Here is a 22446-nt window from a genome sequence, read left to right on the forward strand (position 1 = left end):
TGTCGAGGGGGAATATAATCCTACAAAATGACTCCTTTCAAGCTGACACGCTGCCCACACTCTTAACATTACCATTTGGTCTACGTGCTGGATCTGCATGTCCTCTCATCCTCAGCCACGGGCGACAACTGACGCTAGCTCCTCTGAGCTTACAACTTCTCACTGAAGCGGAAGACTCAGCGCGCACAACACCTCTGAAAATTGCTGCACAACACAGCACTGATGACACCACACGAGTCTTCTGTATGTAACCTAGGGCTCTGCTAGTTATCGGCCAGTATAGCGGCTGTGTGAGCTTGTCTTTCCTCCATAGCAACCCTCAGTCCAGCTGTGCTAGTACCGTCTGCATATGAACACTCAACCCGACAGCATCAAGGAGATATTACATCGTGTGCTGGAGACCCCCTGTTACAGTGGCCGTACGACGTGGAGCGAATGTCACATCACATTTCCTACCATTCACGGTGATGGCTTAAAAACTACTGACACAAACCCTGTAATTTAGGCGATTATCCAAGACGGGAGCCCCTCTTAATTTCGCCGGCATGCCGTGGCTATTCGTCAACACTATTCTCTCCCAATAAAATGCTCGCTAGCTAGCGAGCTGCCATGGCTTCAATCAAACCAGAGACTTTGACTTGTATTTAAATGAACGGCGAGTCTCTGACGACTTTCTGACGAGTCATTTGACGATTGTTCGCCATATTTTAGGTGGCATTATATGATGTTACACTTGGAAAATTGGCGAGGACACATGAAACTGCCAGAAAATCTGAAAGGTGAAAGCAGCGGGACTCTCCCCACGCGCGGGGATGGCACGTCTCACGGCTACTGCTGAGGTGTCCGTTAACGGCAGAGCAGCTGAGAACAACACGAACGTGAGACACCATTAACGGCCGTTAATGATGCTTCACATCACAAAACACACCGTTTCAAAGAGACATTTCTTGCTGGCGTGAGTCATTCGTTATTGAAGAGCAGCTGAATCCTGAGCCCGTCACGCGCTCCAACCTGAATCTCCCAACACACGGTTTAAAGCCCGCCTTACCTGTAGCGGCTCTTCACAGCATCGCTGAACGCAGGCGCCGGCTGCTAAATCCAAAAGCACGTCCGTTTTTGGAAGCGGGACGATGACTACAGAGAGTCACTGGTGGAATGTTTGTGTGTGTGTGTGTGTGTGTGTGTGTGTGTGTGTGTGAGAGAGAGAGAGAGAGAGAGAGAGAGAAAGATTGAATGTGGGGGTATCAAGTGGCGCAAGCCTGCGGTCCGTGAAATGCGGCAAGTTACCCACAGATAGTCAGGATGAAACCGGAAAACAGGCGTTCTTGCTCTAAAGAATAAAAGCACATATACGCTTATAGTGCGACAAAGACAGAAGTAAAAAGTGGAACTGGCTAATTTAATCACAGTTATCTACTAAATTAAATTTTCTGTGTGCAGAAATACAGAACACATTTAATGTATCAAATTAAACCTGGGACTAAAGAAAATGAGGGAAGGGACCTTTTAAATTTGAGCAGTCTGCTGTTATATTTTGACTGAGGTGTGGTTTCACAACATCAGCCTTCCATCCAGGGGAGGACATTTATCAGATTAGTTCTACGTAGGATATGTAATATGTTGACACCTAGTGCAGATTTAGTTCTTTGGAGTACAAATACATATAACAGCATATCTACCTTGCAACATGGACTTCCAACCCTTGATAAAACTGAAAGAGAAATTATTAATGATATTAATGTAAATGATGTACAGTATGAGCAAGCATGTGCAACCCACTTTACTACAGGGCAGATTATCCTAGGAAGGCCCCATTCCCTCTGCTCCCTGTGCATCATATATGATCCATGTTGCTTTCTAAGTATCTATCAGGGACAGTGTGCATGGCAAGCAACACGCTACAGCTTCATTAGATTGCACATTGAAACCAGCCATACCCTTCCCCAATACTACCTGCTCCAAGTTTGCTTTGGCAGTTAGTTTTTTGTGATTTTGTTAAACTGAAATCTGAAGAGTCAACCGTGTAAGCGCCATATCAAGTCAAATAATAAAGTAATGGTAATATAGTAATAGTAATCAAATTAAATTACATTTGTGCATCAACAACATTAACACATGCTCCCTCAACAAGACTGTAGTTTAAGATTAGGTGAAAATGCAGGAGCCACCTCAAGGCCCTTATCATAATAGTTTACATTATATTGTCCTTTAGTGGTGCATATTACCAAATGCATTTGGGCCATTCCATCCCAACTCACCCAGAACCTTTTCCGGGTTCAGTCATGGATTTCCTCCAAAAAAAATCTGTTAAATTCAACCATGTAGTGCTACTCCAAATACTTCTTAGTGATTGATTAATTCCAAATGGCTCATCCCATACCACCTCACCTAGGGCCTCCCAGTGCATATCATGGATTTTATTGAAAAAAATGAATGTAAAAACATCTATTAAATTCATGGGATCATGCAAAATCCCTATAGTGCTGCTCCAAATACTTTTTTAGTTGTGAATTTTTGAAGTTTGGCTGTTGGAGCTAATTATAACATTTCCACCATCTTTTGTAAGCCTCAGTGATTGTTTATTTTTCACTGGATTGGAATGAAATTTGTACTGAACATTCAAAAAACCCTGAGGATAATTTGCAACATGTATTCATGCAAATAGTTGTTGCTGATTGTTTTACAGTAATCAATTAATAAAGTTAATTTTTTACCCACACAAAGAATCTATTATTTTCAAAAAATAAGCTCAATACACATATATTATTTCGCAATTTCAAACTTTTCTTCCTGTGCGTGTTGTATGATCCCTTCCTTTCTCTGTAGTTATGATCCTCAGTGAGCGACTTCATTAGCTGCTGGGATCCAAGTTGAAGGTTTCACAATACTCTTTCTTAAGAAAGCTGTATTTCACCTAAAAGTACTTCTGGTGATGTAAACAAACTGTGGCTTCATCTGTCAAGTCAGAACATCCACTTCTCAACTTCAATAGTTCCTTGTCTTTTCCCAACTCAGCCAAATGTGAAAGATCAACTTTGCCATTAGTGTAGGCTGTCTTCAGACAGTTGGTTTCTTCTTCTGGGCTTTTTCCAATAGAGCAGGGCTCCATGATCTCACTGTGACATCAAACTGTTTAATGATTAATTGAATTATGATGACACTCTTTTATATACTGTGTATTGAGCTAAGGAACTAATATTAATATTTTCTCTAGAAACACAGAAGTTTAGTTTGACTATTCTATTTTATTTCATTTTATTCTATTTCATCTTACTTTAAGTTTGTTGCACTTCTGTCTAATTTCGTCCATTTTTGTGTCCACTGCTTGGTGGGGTTATTGTTTACATTTGAGGGCAATTGTTTCACTGTAAATATTTACACAAAAAATCTGTCATGTAAATAGACTGTAAATATGTAAAATGCTTTATGAGTCCATTTGATGATAAAAGAGAAAAAAAAAAAAAACGTGGAACAAGATGACAACATCTAGAATGCAACAAACCAAGCCATTTCAAGCTGCAAATTTCCTGAACCCAATGAAAAACAGGTTCAATAGGAATCACAAAGAGATAGAAAAACCTTGAAGTAAACATAGTACAAATAACGACATATGAAATAAAACCACTAAATGTAATACTACTGCCAGTGAAAAGTACAAAAAAAAATTTATTTTCAAACAAATATTGCATTTATTTTTTGTATCTGCAATGAATATTAGCACTTTCCCATAAAAAAGGTTCAAGAAAATTAAAATAACCCCTCTCGGAAAAATCTACAGTCAAAATATCTTAAAATGTGGGTTTTTCAGCTTCAAAATCTGTGGCACTCACTGTTTTATGCAGGAACAAATAACTTCTAGATGTGATAGAACTATATTAATACTACACAGAAACAAAATTTGGTTGTAAGAAAGTGAAAAGTAGTAGCGATATGGATTTTTGAAAATGAAAGATTCTTTGTTTGTGTAAAAAAAATGAATTTGATTAAAACAATCAGCAACAACTATTTGCATGAATACATGTTGCAGATTATCCTCAGTGCTGAATGTTCAGTACAAATTTCAGCCCAATCCAGTGAAAAAGAAACAATCACTGAGGCTTACAAAAGATGGCAGAAATGTTATAATTAGCTCCAATGGATGTTTTTACATTCATTTTTTCAAGAAAATCCATGACGTGCACTGAGAGGCCCTAGGTGAGTTGGGATGGAATGAGCCATTTGGAATTAATCAAATCACCGCAAACCACACAATGGGGCTCTGGCCTTTTCACTTGGTATTTCAGGCTTGGTCCAAATTATACATTATTGATTTATGACATATTTATGCTTTAAAAGGAGTTTATTTTGAAGCAAAAGTGGAAGTAGAATTTAGTTAATGCAATGCACTTCATTCTGGCTGATTCATACAGCTGTGGGAGAGAAAGAGAAAACATTTCTTCACATACCACTTCTAAAACCAGAAATGGAATCATATTTATTCATTTCAATTTTTGTATTCAAGTGAATGTTTACTGCAAAATGGAAATCCCAGTAAAAGGTATTTAAGGGTAAATGATTAATTTCATCACAAACTTGGGAAAAATTAACAAATAACCTTTTGTTTGATGTTGTTGTGCATTCATTCTTGATGATTATCATATATGGCAAAATAATCTCAAGGCAAGGTCCAGCTACTAACTTTTCAGAGCTTTTGACCATATCAAGCTCTTCTTTTCCTTCAGAAGATGGACTGTGAGATGTGGTTGAAAGACATGAAAAAACTAGTAAGTGGACCTCTGACTTTTGTTTTTGACTATGTATTTTATTTTATTGGATTTTGATATAAAAAAGAGGGGGGTGGGTGAAATGCTTTATATTTCAAGTTCAAGTTATATTTTCAGAAGTAGCCTACATGTACCAGTAGACACACATTTAGATTCAAATATAACCATCCACCACCACTTCACCACTTGGATTATTTCATAATTTCATGCTGTTTCAATTTACTTTTGAACACTTTGGGTCTCCGTATTCTTCCTCCTGGAAAGAAGTATCACATTTTTGTTTCCTAGCACCTCATGAAATCAGTGTGTTCATCTGTTGATGTACCAGGAGCTTCTTCAGTTGTCATACCAAGGCACATGCATATAGATGTTCACCTGTACAAACATGCATGCACAGTCTCATCTGTTTGAGTTTGTGTCATGCTTACAAAAGAATTTCCCATCATGTTCTAAATTCTGCTCATCAAGTGAGGCATCAAATGCATCTTGTCTTTCACCATGGGAGGGACTGAAGTGACAGGCATATGGAGTCACAGGTGGAATTTCCAAAAAAGCGGTTTTATTTACCCAAAAATGAAGAAACGGTTTACAAAATAAGTAAAAAAAATTTTTGAATCATGAAAGAGGTCAGCTAAACAGAACTAAACTCTAAGACTAGGACAACAGGAACTGAACAAACAGAACTGACCTCAACAAAGGTAAAACTGACCTAACAAACTGAACACAGAGGGGAACATATAAATTCAGACTCAGACAGATCAGACCTTTTTGGAAACAAAGTCGTAAGACAAAGACAAACACTAGCATCTAAACTACAGATACAGCAACACAGGGCAATCTGTCTTGTCAGTTTAAATATTGTAAATATTAACTAAAACAATAGTACAAAAAAATGGACTGATTGGCCACTTTCTTGTATTTTTTGCTCAAGCCTGACCAGGTGTCCCTGGCAAATAGCAGCACCACCCTCAGTACTGGTAACTGAAAGGAATAGAAGTCAGAATAATAATAAGGATGACATGCAACATCTGACACCAGAGAATATCTTTGCTCTGGGGGAAGACTGTTGTGGGTGAAAGTTTTGGAAGAAGCTCATGTGTGGACCTTTATTTATTCATTATTTAAAAGTATTTCAGCAGTTTCTCTTGTATAAAACCAGAGCTGCTCCTGGTCAAATAAGATGCCTGAGGCCCTGTACAGTCTTCTGTGTTCTGCTCCTACTGGGAAGCTGTAAAATTCTGGGCTGCAAAAGGTGAAAAGGTCAGGTGGCCAGGATATAAAATTCTTTTTTAGCCAGTTTTTTGTGACATGTCTTCATAAGCAAATTGTAAATCCAGATTCAAGTCATTGAGGTTTGAGCAGAGTAGTCTGCACATAAGAATGATTGTAGATTTGAGTCAATAAATGTCAATAAATTGACCTGATGTATATCTGTAATTAAAAATCTCTTGTTGAGCCACAAGATGGCAGCAAATAACTAATGTATTTACTGACTGTGACGGTCCCTTTTCTGCAACATACCTAGAAAGTTAGTTTTTTAGAAAGATTAGAATGAAAATCAGGTGTTCACTCAGAATACTACATCTATGTTATTATTGTTGTTATTATTATACATGCATGTACACAAATAATGTCTATAAGTCATGCGAGATTTGGATGTTGACAGGGCAAGTTTATTAGTATAACACCTTTCAAAAACAAGACAATTTGACATTTACTTAAAACATAGAAATTAAGACAAGATATAAAAGAAACACAAGGAAATATGGAAAGACACATGTAAATAAGGTTTTAAAGAGTAAAATAAAATAGAATATACAAATGATGTCCACTGGTGTCTAATGTGAGTAAGTACAACTTTATTTATATAAGACTTTTCAATACCAGGGTTACAAAGTGCTTCGAAGACACATAAGATGATAAAGCACTCACATAAACAAAATACAACAAACACAAGCAAAATATTTTTTTTCTAAGAAATAAGGCAAATCAAGGCAAGGAAGCATCAATAAAATGCCTTTGTGAATAAATAGGTTTTGAGAAGAGATTTAAAATACTCAACAGAGACTCAACGGATCTATACTCGACTGTTCCATGACTGTACCATAATCTAGGAGTCAGGACAGCAAAAGCCCAGTCTCAACGAGTCTTGAGCTTTGAGTGGGGCACAACCACAAGCCTTTTTCTGTTGACTTGGGAGGCCTAGCGGACCTATAACGGATTGGCAGCTCACTGATAAATGAGGGGAGAACATGTGTAATAATCAGTGAAACTGTTAGGGGGTGAGTTGTGGTGATGGATGCTTTGGGCCCCAAACAGGCTCTGTACGGCCCTGCAGAGAGCCACAGGCATACATATCCCATGCAGCATGGTGTCTTCATAAAGCAGCACACCAGGAGCCGAATAACCAAGATGAATGAAGGCTGGCAAGAGGTGAAAAGAAAATGTCGACTTCAGGATACTGCGATCAAATCTGCTGGACCGTACGAGTCTCTTAGCGCTGCTTCTAACACTGATCCTCACAGCTGAGAGCAGCGTGGGTCTTTGGGATGGAGATGATGGATATATGTGGATGATGTGCGCGCACCAGAGACTAATCCGTCTCCGCCGGGAGAGGTGAGACTCAAGCATAAAAATCACAGTCGCATCTCTTCAACAGTCTGCCTCTGAATATTCCGGAAAAAGGAGGAGTGGACAGCAGGGTAGCAGAGGAAAGGAGAGGAGAGGATAGGAGAGGAGAGGTGGACGCCACCATTGCATCTCCGGATGGCTGCAATGTTCTCCTGATTGACCGGCCCGCTGAAGGACCGGCAAGCCAAGCCCACTGGTGTGAGCACTGAGAGAGCCTATATAAAGCCCAGCAGCGACATCTCAGCGGGTGTCTGTCACCAGATCATCATCGTCATCACTCCTCTGCCTCTTTTCGACCTGCAAACTGACTTGGATTAATCATTCTTTTGTGTTATCAGGATAGCATACAGTAGGAGCAGTCATGTCTCATGGATGGGGATACGGACCATCTAACGGTGAGGATCTCACAGCATCCAGCCGGGTTTGATGTACTGGATGTTCAGGTTTCTGCGTAACAGGTTAACAACATGCTGCCACACTCTGAACCGAGTTTTCTCAATATTGAAGTCACCAATCTGCCATTCAGCAATAGCAATTTAAACACGAAAAACAATGACATTACTACAGTGGCATCCTTAATGTGCAATTTCATAGTCAGATTAGTAGTAAACTGAACATTTCAGTTTTAACCTACTGCGTTACACCTGGAAACACTGTTCTTTTAATTCCATACTTTTTCAGAATCTGTTGGCTGTAATTCAGTTAGTGAAACAATAATTTCACATGAATTTTTGATCGTTTTAATGCTCAGTAAAATGGGTACGTTTTTAAATGTGCAACCTTTACTGTTAATTGACTATGGATTCCAATATTTTCATGTTGAGGATCTGAAAATTGCCTGTAATAAAGTAAGGGCCACAACAGAAGTAAGCACAAACAACATAATTATTTCTCTCGCTATCAGTGGCGAAATGTAAAGAACATTTATTATTTAATTTGCACAAGTACAATTAGGACTAGGATTAGGATACTAGTAGGCTACTTTACTTGAGTACTTCCATTTTTCAAGTACATTTTACCAATAATACTTCTGTACTTTTACTTACATTTAATGAGTGTTTTCGCACTAAGGTATCGCTACTTTTATGTAAATGATCTGAATATCACACTGTTGCTAAGTAGAAATGAGTAGATTTTTGAATGTGGAACCTTTAATGATCAACCTTGTTTCATGCATTGTTATTTTTCATCCGTGGTATCATAACTGTTTCATAAATCTAGTAGAATTACTTTAAAGGCTGAATCATCTGGATGGCATGGTAGAGACAACTTAGTGGTCGACACACAAAACATAATAGAATAGGAAATAACTCTGAGCGTGGTATTAACACACACATATTTATTATTTGAATATGTATTCATAGGACCTGAAAAATGGGTGGAAGGTTTTCCTGTAGCCAACGGGCCCAGACAGTCTCCTATCAACATTGTACCCAAGGAGACCCAGTATGACTCCTCTCTGAGGACTCTGAAAGTCAAGTATGACCCCTCCAATGCCAGGGGTATTCTCAACAACGGACACTCCTTCCAGGTGGATTTTGTGGACGACACAGACAGTTCCAGTAAGCACAGCTCACCTCCTAGTGCTAGGACATAGAGCCACAAAGAATACATTTATTCATTCACTTATGCACTTATGTAGTTACATTTATATAATATAATATAATATAATATGATATAATATAATATAATATAATATAATACGGTTATTAATATATAAGGTTACCCACAGGAATATATGTATGTGGGTAACTTTATATATTATATTATATTATATATAAAAGTAACTACATAAGTAACTACATATTTCCATTTAATTTCCATTTAACTTTATCTAGTTGTCTTGTTCATGCCTCCACCCCTGCTGTATGCACTGTAGCAGATAAGAGCATCTGATGATGTCAACACTCAGTTAACCCTGATCAACCTTGTTTCATTATCTGGAGGTCAACAGGACATCTGCACCACCTCACCCTGCTGCGCTGACACTGTTTATTCAACATTCATCCAGCAGTGAAAATCAAAAAAAAGCACATCAGTATGAATTAAATGATTGTTTATAGCATCAAATATTGCTCCAACCTTATTATGTAAAGCAGTAGCACCAGCTATGTTTTAGGAATGAACAGAAAAAAAACACAAGTTAGCATGAGCAGCCAGGTTCCATGAATTACCATTATGGCAGGACAGACAAAGAAAGGACAGATATTTCAAGAGAAAATCCAATTAAAGGGATTCAACTGTGATTCAGTATTCACTTTCATAAAGTTGGGGGCCTCACAAGAGAAAGATTAAAAACAGGATGATCAAAACTGAAGCAACAGAGGCTGAGATATCCTAGGTTACACTGGTATGATACAAGCTCCAAAATCTCTGGATCCTACATTTCCCATAATGCAACTCTGGTGTCTTTTATTAGACCCTCCTTGACTGGTAAACATCCACTTCTTTCAAATGCCACACCTCCAGTTTGTGACAGAGGCTTTTTGTTATAAATTTGTAGTCTCCAAGCCCTTCCAAGCTGGTGACATCACTGATGACATCACTATGGCATCATTACAGTTATTTTCTCAGGCTTTACAAAACTCTTCCAGAGAAACAGACAACGTTAAACAACTGTTTTCACATGCTGAGTAGGACTAACCATGATATGTACTGACAACTGACCTTTATGTGAAAAACTCAGTGGAGGACCCTTTAAAAAGATGATTCATTTTCTTTCTTGACAGTAAAGTTTCACTAAACATGGTTGCCTGCGTCCATGGTTAAAATAGAGGACATATACCATTTGAAACCCAATTCCTTTGAGCAACGAAAGTTATAGAGAAGGATAAAAAAGGTGAATGTACATTTGAAATAAAATGTAAAAAATGGAATATAGTCAATTGGAAGCAGTAGAAACATAAAGTTCCAACATATTATTACTGACTGTTTGATAATGTGAAGGTTATTAATGGGCATAGATTTACTTAGGTGTTGATATTAAATCTGTCTTTTCCTGAGCACATTTCTGAAGATTCTTTTGTTTTGTTCTGACCAGCCCTGACTGGAGGCCCTATTTCTGGAACATACCGTTTGAGACAGTTTCATTTCCACTGGGGAGCCAGTGATGATAGAGGCTCCGAGCACACTGTCAACGGCATCAAGTTCCCTTGTGAGGTACTGAAGCTACTGGAGCTTCTGAGGTTACCTGAATAGAGATTAAAAGATGCTTACAACAATCACATACAGTAACAGATCCTCGATCCACGTTATGGAATAAACGGCTAGGATGTATGGTGTTAATGGTGGCACTATCCCATCTTTGTCAAGAGGCTTGGGAAAAAAGAGGAAAAGTAACAAATCTGTTTACAATGGTTCTTTTTTTTTTGTCATATACAGTATTTTTCAACATCACAGGGGATTGGGAGAGGACTGTGATGCAGTGGTACAGCTACCATTGAAGTCAGTGATGCTGTATTTTTTTGGGGTATTTGGGGGTTTACATTCTACAATTACAAATTTCAGTGGGCAATTCATTGGTTGATTCCAGTATCTTTAGATCCAGTATATTCAAATGTGACTATTATTGTCCCAATAAACAAAGAAATAAAAGATTCAGTATTCCCAAACAAGAACTGAATTCCTTGCACTTTCCCCTTAGTTCTCTCCCACCATCCCACATTTCTGGACCTTTCATAATTGCACACAGTGATTTGTTGAACACAACACAGGTTTGTGAACAACACTGTTAGGGCGTGTGCCCATATAGTGTTTCTCTTTGGCGGGGCGCTGTGGAGCGCGCCATTCCAGCGTTCTATCAAAAAAGCGCTGTGCGTGGGTTTTGTTTCAATGACAAGAATATCTTGACAAGATGCAAACGGAAGCAAACTGACGTGAGCTACGTACCTGACTTAACGCTACGTTGGCAGAGGGTTGACTACACAGCTAACGACAAGCTTACAACCTGCAAGGTGATAAATGCACAACACTGACCAGCAGAATTCAGTGTTCGGCCGATCTGCTCCCACAAATGGGCTTTTCTGCTTTTGCTGCAATAGTTTCTGTCTGACATATCATACAGCTTGGGATAGACGGAGCAGAACTAGCTTCTCCTCTATTTTTTTGGTTACCAGGTTATGAGTCCCGCCCATCTGATTGGTTGCCTGACAACACCAGGGCCTTTCTGAAAAGGTCAGACATTTTCGACTGAGGCGCTCGGAGTGGCCGCACAGAAAAGGCAGATCGCTGTAAAAAAAAAAAAAAGACGCGGGGTGCGTCGGCCGCATACATGCTCTCCTCATTGAGAACAAAGAAAGAAACACTCTATGGACACACGCCCTTACAGACAAAATGAAATGCCTCTTTGCTGAAACAAACTTGCAGTTGTGTTATGTGAACATATCTGTTGCTTGCCATAACAGAAATTGGCTGATTCTGTAGACCACTGTCTTATTATTTGTACAATATTCACATTATTGCTCAAGTTAAGTTTCAGATAGGATGACACACTGTCTGTAGCCTGTCTGTCAAACTTGCCTCTCTTTCTTGTTAGCTTCACCTAGTACACTGGAACACTAAATACCCTAGCTTTGGAGAGGCAGCCAGCCAGCCTGATGGACTTGCCGTGGTTGGGGTCTTTCTCAAGGTGAGACAAACCAGCAGTCTGTTACTTCACTGCAGAGTGGGGTTGGAAAGAAACTCCAAATAATGAACAATATTTGAAAAAAAACATTGCAAATTAAATTGTGTGTGTGTCTGTGCTGTGCTCCAGATTGGTGCTGCCAACCCCAGACTTCAGAAAGTTCTGGATACCTTGGATGCTATTAAGACCAAGGTAAAAACACCTGTCCCGCAATTCACAAAACAAAGTTTGTGGAATGCAAATGTGTTCATACTATCTATGAAAAGCATTCTATAAGCGTGGGAAACTAACAGCTTCATTGTCATGGTCTTTCCTTCTTTCTTCTCCTCCTCAATCCCTCTCTTCTTTCCTTCCTTCTCTGACACCTGCAGGGAAAGCAGACGACTTTTGCTAACTTCGACCCGAAGACTCTCCTTCCTGGTTGTCTGGATTATTGGACCTATGATGGCTCTCTGACCACGCCCCCCCTGTTGGAGAGTGTCACCTGGATCGTCCTCAAGGAGCCAATCAGTGTCAGCCCTGCACAAGTAAGTAACTTACATCAACTACTTACTCGCTTCACCAACATAAAATCAAAATTAGTAAGAAAAGTCAAACTTCTGACAAAGGTCCTTCACAGAAAATTAGGACATATGGAACCAGCACATAACTGAACTTAAAGCATGGCTCGGCAGCTTCATACTGTGAGAGGACAGATAAATGTGTCATCAGTTACATACCTGAATGGTTTGCTTATTATCAAAAATATTATGTCACCTCTGTTTTCTGGTGATGTCATGAACACTCACAACTGAGGTGATGGACCTAGAGGTGCTGCTGTGTTTTGCTTTTCTTTTACATCAAACATTTAATTTAAATAAAGGTCATTAATGACAAAAAACCGACCAAGCAAAAAGAAAAGATCAATAGTTAATTTGCAAATCCATAAAGTACACAGTATGCAAGTAAGTATGTTAACATTCATTGCAGTTGTTTGTCTGTAATTATACATTCTTTAAATCTAGAATATCACAAGCCTTTAACTGTGAAAAAGATATGAATATAACATTCAGGTGATAGGCATATACTGCTGTAATGTGTCACAAAAAAATTGCGTGCATGAAGTCATAAAGTTACAGATCTAAGCAATTTCTGTTCCTGACTTGGGGATGGATTCTAGCTTGTTGTTGTTAGTTTGTTGTTTCATAAGAAAAACATGACAACCAAAGCTTCAAGTGAAGTGACACGAGGCTTGCACAGTAAATTTTAAATGCTTTGGACAACTTCTTGAGGCCCCAGTGGCATTTGTTTGAGCTATCGCTGTTTTCAGGAAAGGTTTGTTCTGCTGTATATAACAGGATAAAGTAACAAATACAAGCAGAATTGAACTTTTTGAGAGCCAGACATAATGGCAACTGAACCGAAGCAGCAGCTGGATTACAAACTAGTTATAATGTAAAGATAGCTAGGAAGGTCATATGGGTATGTGTGTTTCACTGCAAGTATACATTACATGCGTTTATGTATGAGAATGTGCCCACAATAGCCTGTGTGTATTAGTGACAGTCCTAAGTAAAGACATTTTCTTGGCAGTCTACCTGCTGGTATGTGGGTTGAACATGCTGCTTCGGTACAGCATTCCAGTCATGTAGTCTGGTGAGACTTCTGCTGAATTTTCCAGGGGAAGCAGAAAGCGTTCACCTTGAATTGAGAAAATAAAAGGCATGATGCCTCAGGGAGTCTGAGAAATCAAAAGACACAGCCAATCACTTACTGCAAAGTTAAAAGAGCTGGCTATTTCCTCATAAGTCTCTCTCTCTCTCTCTCTCTTCTTTTTTACAGTATTTTTTAAATAGCGTCATACACACTTAAGACTTTGATTTGGCAATCATCTCATTTAGTAATTGTGAATGGTTTAAGAAGCCAGAATGTTAGTTCAAATATTGTGAAAGTCAAGGGTGAAAGATATTATATCATGCTTCAGTGCAGGGTGGGTCTCAGCCTTGAGTGCCTTGTGTTTCACATAGATTACACTGACTGCCTGTATCTCCAGTGGGCAGTAAGTGCCCTGTCTCTTTACATAATTAAAACTGCCACATTGTAACTTCATGTGACATAAAACCCACAAGGAGTGGTCAATGGGCTTTTTCCTCTGAAGTTTTAATGCTCAGTTTTCCTTCCTTAAGTAGAGCTTTGACGTACAATTTTAAGATGTGCTTTTGTGGAGAAATATTTACTTTATGCAATGTAGAAATTAATACAGTGATACACTCAAGTATAGTGTAACATGTACTGTGACAATACGTGACAGTCCGAAAGGAGTGAAAATGCAAGCATTGCTGACTGAGCCTGCTAAGGGAAATTAAATCCAAGTTCACCAGCTAGCTAATGGCTAAATGAACCCCCAGAAGAGTTGTTGTTTATGCCACAATGCTGCTTTAGTCATTTTACAAACACGCACACAAACACACACACACACACACACACACACACACAAAGCCAAGGCTTTCACACCCACTATTCCAACTAATATGTACACTCGGTTCCAATAGGCTGTTTCAATATTTTGACAGTTTCCTTAGACATCTTAACACTACCATGTGCAATACAAGTTTCAGAGCCAAGCGGGCTGTGTTTTGCACCTCCATGTGCACATGAGAGAACCACCGTAGCAGGAAGGTGTGAGGTGGCTACCTTGCACTGTATTGAAGATAATCTGGAGCAAGTGAACCATCTGATTGCATTAAAGTCCACCAGCTAATCATTTAACATGATCCATGTAGTCATGGGTTCTATCAGTCCCAGAGATTGTGCAGTAGTAGAATGAAAGCTACTGTATTGCAGGCAAGAATTCAAGAGCTCATGGTTCATATGCAACACACACTTTGTGTCCCATTTGCATTCGAGAAATTATTCTAATATATGTTAGAAACAACACATATAGTATGATATTTCAGTTATACAGCAAACTAATTTGCATTATATTTCAGCTACTCCTAATGTGACTAAGTCCATGGAAAAATCAGACCTTATTATCTTTCTTTCTCCTTGCCTCTCCTTTCTCATTAGATGGCCAAGTTCCGCAGCCTCCTCTTCACTGGAGAAGGAGAAGCTCCAAGCTGCATGGTGGACAACTACCGACCTCCGCAGCCTCTGAAGGGCCGTAAGGTCCGCGCCTCCTTCAAATAAACCCTGCTTCATCTTCATAGCTCCTTTACCCCCTTGCTTTATCTTCCTTCTTGTTCCCCACATGCAGTCTTTACTTACCTTATTTTAGCTTTAACAACATAAACTTTGGAAAGTAGAATAAAAATCCATCTGCTTACACTTTCTGTGTAAGCAGATGGTGCTTACACTTTCTGTGACATAGACTACCAGGATGTGTTTTGAAAAAAAAAACTTAAAAAAGTTATTCTTAAGCTTTGACACTATGTGCACACATAAAATGTCTCACTAGCACAGACAAAAGTAGCATAAAAAAATTGATCTACCCCAGCTAACACAGGTACCAAGGGACTACTAACAATGGGACGGGAATTCTGGCCCTTTATCTCCTAATGTTGTCTGTAAATTGTTGTGCATCCCATATTCTCTGTCATGTCTACAATTAATAATCAAAATTATTTTCTTATATATAGTGTCTGTTGATGTGTGACAAGGCAGTCTGCTTTATCAGAGGCAGTCTATCCAAAATATAATTTAAAATATGTTAAAGGTAGAAGGTATGTATGTGTTATTATAGGAAATTTGAATAATAATAATAATAATTTTGAATAATTTTAAACATTTAGCTAAACCCATCCTTGATGGATGTAACCCTAAATAACATGCAGGGATACTAATCCAATAATAATAATAATAATAATAATAATAATAATAATTTCTGCATCTTTTTAAAAACGGAAATAATATCCTCTGCCTTATTTAAAAATGAAAGCCTTTATCAATTTCCTGAAGCTCTTTCTGTGCATTCTATTGTGCTGTGAATTGTACTGCAGACAGTTGCTCAGATTGTTAAAGCCATTTTTTTTATCGATGCCTCATTTTGTCAGTTTGAGACAAAATGATTATACCAGCAATGACAGAGATTGGATGTGACATTTTTCAGTGGTGACTATACATTGTGCACTGTGGCTACCACCCATGAACTGGCGCTTATGCAAGTAGATTTTAAGACCTGTGATAACCTCATGGTGATAATACTACAGTATGCTGTGAAAGATCCTACCTAGTATTGGGTGATAGAAAAGCCTGAGGCCATGTCCACATTAATGAATGTAAGTAGAAAATACTTTTTCTCTGTTGAGCTTCCATCCACATGGAGCTTTTTTTTGCAAAAAAACAGCCAGAACCCCACTGACACATCTGCATCGCTGTGGACATGGCTTTAGCTATCTCATTCTATCAGTGGCTGTACAGTACAAGCATCATACCATTATTATGAGAACTATGACGACCAAACTACCTATCACCACAGTGCATTAAACATTGTCTTTAAGACTCTTGTAAGATGGAGCTGTTATGTTGGACAGAAGTTAAAGTATCAGTTTATGGCTATACATTAACACAAGCTTCAGTATCAACATAGGTCAGTGAATTTTTCATCAAATTATTATACTTTGTCAGCAATGTCTGTAGTCATTACTCCATCTACCTGAACTGAGATCAGTGACAAGTATTCATTAGAGAGCAGAGCAATGTTATTTTTTAACTTTTATATCAATGTTATTTAAAATGTTTTAAAAAATCAACTTTCAGTGTGGCTACCATGAAACAGCTGTAACCATTTTACGTGTGTCACTTAAAGCTGCTTTCGCATTACAGATGGAAAAATGTTTTGTGCTATTCTGTCATGTCATAAATGGTAAAGAATTTTATCAATAAAAACATTTTAAATTTTCAGATGTCTCAAATTTTCCTTTTTTTCGCATCTCAGTGGAATTGTGTACCAACATTTATGGATTGCCCTGAATTTTCCTCTAGATCAACCATCACGTTGCCATTTTTGTTTCATTTGTGAAATTTCTCCACTGTTTTTGGATTGATTGCCATGAAATTTGGTACAGATAATCATTGTGTCAACATCTCATTTTTTTCGACCAGCAGGTCACATTTTTTCACTTACAGTAAAATATCTTAACATTCAAGAGATTGATTGGCATATGCACACAGTTATGGTTGGTAGAAAATGAATCCTTCTGACTTTGCTGATCCTTCTACTTTTCCTCTAGTGCCACCATGGGGTTGACATTTGTAGGTTTGATTGAAACATCTCAAAGACTTTTGGATGTACTGCCATTAACAGTATCCGTGGTTGCCAGAGGATGGATTGTAGTTATTTTGGTGATCCTCTGATTCTTTTCCTCTAACACCATCAGGTCAAAAGTTTCAGTTTGTCGAATACATTGGTTTACGACCAAATACCTGCTAAACTGATGACATTCCCATCAGCCTCAGTTGTACTTTATGTGTAGTGCCAGTTAGCAAATATTAGCATTCTAACATGATAAACTAAGATGGTAAAAATAGTAAAAATTATACCTGCAAAACATTAGCATGTTAAAAATGTCATTGTGTGCATGTTAGCATGCTGACATTAGCATTTTGCTCAACCCATCAGTATGCTAACAATAGTCTCACAGAGCTGCTAGCATGGCTGTGGAATCTCAAGCACATTGAAAGAATTGCTGAGTCAATGAAGTACTTAAGCTTACACTCATTGAGCACTTTATCAGGAACACCATACTAATACTAGGCAGGGTCTCCCTTTGCTCTCCAAACAGCCTCAGCTCTCTGTTACATGGACACCTCAAAATATTGGAAACATTCCTTCGAGATCTGGTCCACATTGACATGATTGCATCACATATCTGCTCTTGACACCAAATTCTGATACCATGTGCATGCCTCAGCAGAAAATCCGGATTCATCAGACCAGGCTACATTTTTGCAGTCTTCAACTGTCAAGTTTTGGTGAGCCTGTATCAACTGCAGCCTCAGATTTCTTTTCTTGGCTGACAGGAGTGGAACCTCTGGAATGGATTTCTGCTGCTGTAGCCCATCCACCTCAAGGTTGCACGTATTGTTCATTCCGAGATGAATTCTGTAAAGAGTGGTTATCTGAGTTACCGTAGCCTTTCTGTCGGCTCCAACCATTCTGGCCAATCTCCTCTGACCTCTCATTAACAAGATGTTTCCATCCACTGACCCGCTGCTCACTGGATGTTTTTTGTTTTTGACACCATTCTGAGTAAAAACTCTAGAGACTGTTGTGTGTGAAAAACCCAAGAGATCAGCAGTTTCAGAAACAAACCAGCCCGTCTGCCACCAATAATCATGCTTCGGTCAAAGTCACTGAAATCACATTTTTCCCCATTCTGATGTTGGATGTGAACATCAACTTGAGCTCCTGACCTGCATCTGCATGATTTTATGCATTGCCACAGGATTGGTTGATTGGACAATTGCATGAATAAGCCGTTGTACAGGTGTTCTTAATTGTGTGCTCGGTGAGTGTAGATGTAGTTTACCTTTGAAAGATGCCCATTACGTTTAATATTAGCTCAGTTTCATCAGTTCCTTTGAAAAAAATTTTTTTTGACAGTGTCTACACCTGAAACCAGAATTTTTGCTTGGTTTTACAAAATTGTAATGAGGGAGGATGGGATGCTGTGTTGGGATTTAGTAACATATGGCCTTTTGGACATGCTGCTTCGGTACAGCATTTCAGTCATGTAGTCTGGTGAGACCTCTGCTGAATTTTCCAGGGGAAGCAGAAAGCATTCAGCTTAAAATGAGAAAATAAAAGGCATGAACTGTTATGCCTCAGGGAGTCTGAGAAATCAAAAGACACAGCAAATCACTTACTGCAAAGTTAAAATAGCTGGATATTTCCTCATAAGTCTCTCTCTCTCTCTCTCTCTCTTCTTTTTTACAGTATTTTTTAAATTTGGCAATCATCTCATGTAGTTTTTGTGAATGGTTTAAGAAGCCAGAATGTTGGTTCAAATATTGTGAAAGTCAAGGGTGAAAGATATTATATCATGCTTCAGTGCAGGGTGGGTCTGAGCCTTGAGTGCCTTGTGTTTCACATAGATTACACTGACTGCCTGTATCTCCAGTGGGCAGTAAGTGCCCTGTCTCTTTACATAATTATAACTGCCACACTGTAACTTCATGTGACATAAAACCCACAAGGAGTGGTCAATGGGCTTTTTCCTCTGAAATTTTAATGCTCAGTTTTCCTTCCTTAAGTAAAGCTTTGACGTACAATTTTAAGATGTGCTTTTGTGGAGAAATATTTACGTTATGCAATGTAGAAATTAATACAGTGATACACTCAAGTATAGTGTTACATTTACTGTGACACACGTGACAGTCCGAGAGGAGTGACAATGCAAGCATTGCTGACTGAGCCTGCCAAGGGAAATTAAATCCAAGTTCACCAGCTAGCTAATGGCTAAATGAACCCCCAGAAGAGTTGTTGTTTATGCCACAATGCTGCTTTAGTCATTTTACAAACACGCACACAAACACACACACACACACACACACACACACACACACACACACACACACACACACAAAGCCAAGGCCTTCACACCCACTATTCCAACTAATATGTACACTCGGTTCCAATAGGCTGTTTCAATATTTTGACAGTTTCCTTAGACATCTTAACACTACCATGTGCAATACAAGTTTCAGAGCCAAGCGGGCTGTGTTTTGCTCCTCCATGTGCACATGAGAGAACCACCGTAGCAGGAAGGTGTGAGGTGGCTGCCTTGCACTGTATTGAAGATGATCTGGAGCAAGTGAACCATCTGATTGCATCAGCACCAGTTAATCATTTAACATGATCCATTTGGTCATGGTTTCTATCCGTCCCAGAGACTGTGCAGTAGTAGAATGAAAGCTACTGTATTGCAGGCCTGTTTTCAACTAAGAATTCAAGAGCTCATGGTTTATATGCAAGATGCACTTTATGTCCCATTCGCATTCGAGAAATTATTCTATGGCCAGACAAAACATTTGGGTCTGATTGGTTGGCAGGTGTTGAATAAAGTTGTATATCTGGGATGTCCGAACAATAATTTGGTTGTTGGCATAGCCTATTTTTTTAGTGCAGGTCATGCACATGTTGTGTTTAATAACTGTTTTTTCTGCAAAAGTTTGTATGTACCCGTTTGGATTTGAAAGGTCAGCTGAATTCTCTGGCTCCTCCCTGATATGATGGTGATATAGGCAACACTCTGAAGGACATTTTGTACGTTGAGCCCCGTCCACATGGAGCTTTTTTGCAAAAAATCAGCCAGAACCCCACTGACACATCTGCATTGCAGCATTTAAAGTCACTGAGATCACATTTTTCCCCATTCTGATGTTGGATGTGAACATCAACTTGAGCTCCTGACCTGCATCTGCATGATTTTATGCATTGCCACATGATTGGCTGATTGGACAATTGAATCAATAAGCCACTGTACAGGTGTTCTTAATAAAGTGCTTGTGATTGTAGATGTAGTTTACCTTTGAAAGATGCCCATTACGTTTAATATTAGCTCAGTTTCATCAGTTCCTTTGAAAAAAAATTTTTTTTGACAGTGTCTACACCTGAAACCAGAATTTTACTTGGTTTTACAAAATTGTAATAAGGGAGGATGGGATGCTGTGTTGAGATTTAGTAAAATAATGCATTTCACACTAAGTCTTTACATAAAGCACTAACACACTTACATAAACTTTCATATTAACAGAATGCAATTATGAATTAATCTTCTATCATGCGTGTATTATAAAAGAGTGCTGTTGCATTTGGCAGGGGATGTGTGGTGTTGGCTGTTGATGGCTTTATGTAATATTTCTAGGCTGTTTGTTGGTGTCTCTACCACCACTCCTTTGTTAGAATCCTTATCATCACAAACCATTAGCTGGATGGTCTTTGTTGGACAGTTGGCAATTAAAAAGCTACTTTGTCTCTAACTGTCCCTTTCATAGCTGTAGTGATAGATGGGAGAGGGAGATGATGAATGAGACTTAGAAAAAGAGACAAAATCAGAGAACAAACAGAGACAACCATAAACTTATGTAAAGTAAATGGGCAGTATTTTGTTAACTGATATATAGTATTTTTGTATTATGTGGCAAGAAGTGAAAGATCCTTAGGTACACACTGCTCAAAGATTCAAAACCATCTGAAATTATGAAACAATGTTACATAAGTAAACCTGTAACCATGTGACTATCACCCTCAGGTCAGGAGCATTATACCAAATTAACCACACGTGTGGGGGCAAAATCAGCTGCTGCACACCGCATGTACTGTATGTCATGTACCCACACACTCACCCTCTTTCTATCATCAAGGTTGAAAGACCTCATGCCAGTTGGTTCTCTGATTTACGTCACTTAACCATCACAGTTTTGTTTACCTGTAATGGGCTTCCTTGTTCCAGGCACCCCCTCAGTGTGCTTTGAAAATGGGGGGTTGGTTTTGTTGGTGGTGATTGTCATCGATGCATGCAAAAGTATTTTTTGGCACCAACTTGCTGTCAGCTAACAGTCTTCTTCTCTGGTGATAGGTGTTGGGTGTGCCACATGTTATGTCACCAACTATGCCTCTGGATTGTTATTGCAATCAGGTGCCGGGATTGTTCTTTCTCTTTCTATATTCATGGTTACAACAAGAACAGGTCAAAACCTAGTATATTGCTGGACCGCCTTTTATCTGTTTGGTTCTCTCCTACTATCTGTGCTCACATATACAGTATTTTAATACAGCTGAATTCCCCATAAAGCTGTTTTCAGTTATGTGTTTTTCTGTTTCTGTTGTCAGACAACTGAACAAGTATGAAATAGTGACTGAAACGCAGTCACTATTAAGACTACAGCAGTCACCTCCAAGCCATTTCCAAGCTGCTGCTTTACACTGCTAAAATATTGATTTTATAACCATGACATCGTCTGACAACATCATCACAGGCATAAGTTAAAGACAATGGCTGTGCTATGATTTCAGCTATATTTACTTTTAAAATGATCACTCAGTCAGCTGCCGTGCGGTCATTGAATGAGGTGTATACATAGGTGTGCCAGTGGAGGGAAAGCCTGACCTCATGCTTGTGGGGCAATACAAGTGACTCTCTTCTACATAAAGTAGCTAAGGTTTGTCCAAAATGTTGCTAGGTGTTTTTGTGAAGAAAAGTCGCTAAGGGTTTTGAAAAGTCGGTAAATCTAGTGACAAAGGACCTAAGTTTGCAACACTGCCTGTAATATTAGTATAATTATTGATACCCCTGATTTTAAGTACAAATTTTAAAGTCTCTTTAGAAATAAATGCAAATGAACCAGTTTTGTATAATCAGAATATTTAATAAAATGTCCAAAATTACTGAACAATAACGACAAAAAATGCTTTCATATATGAAATCATGAATACAGACATATAAT

The 22446-nt window shown here is 38.7% G+C and overlaps 2 protein-coding genes across 3 annotated transcripts in view; one reads left to right on the forward strand and one right to left on the reverse strand.

Moving 5' to 3' along the window:
* dlgap1a (discs, large (Drosophila) homolog-associated protein 1a) overlaps positions 1-1142 on the reverse strand; it is a 152630-nt gene extending 151488 nt beyond the window's left edge. Inside the window, exon 1 of the mRNA XM_040144422.1 lies at positions 1049-1142. The gene's annotated coding sequence lies outside the window, so the exon portion shown is untranslated. The remainder of the gene's footprint in view (positions 1-1048) is intronic.
* Positions 1143-7530: 6388 nt separating this feature from the next.
* On the forward strand, positions 7531-16858 carry cahz (carbonic anhydrase). Of its 2 annotated transcripts, XR_005708797.1 has the most exons (8): positions 7531-7789; positions 8759-8956; positions 10435-10553; positions 11929-12021; positions 12148-12210; positions 12390-12545; positions 15067-15570; positions 16050-16858. XR_005708797.1 is itself a non-coding variant. In XM_040144206.1 (7 exons), exons 1-7 carry the CDS (start codon positions 7756-7758, stop codon positions 15184-15186), a joined length of 783 nt encoding a protein of 260 aa, XP_040000140.1. In that variant the 5' UTR covers positions 7531-7755; the 3' UTR covers positions 15187-16858. The 2 variants fall into 2 exon arrangements, 1 of the variants encoding a protein (XP_040000140.1); XM_040144206.1 differs by having other exon boundaries at positions 15067-16858.
* The last annotated feature ends 5588 nt before the right edge of the window (positions 16859-22446 follow it).

Source organism: Xiphias gladius, chromosome 14 (assembly GCF_016859285.1).
Source record: "Xiphias gladius isolate SHS-SW01 ecotype Sanya breed wild chromosome 14, ASM1685928v1, whole genome shotgun sequence".
NCBI classification, from domain to species: domain Eukaryota; kingdom Metazoa; phylum Chordata; class Actinopteri; order Istiophoriformes; family Xiphiidae; genus Xiphias; species Xiphias gladius.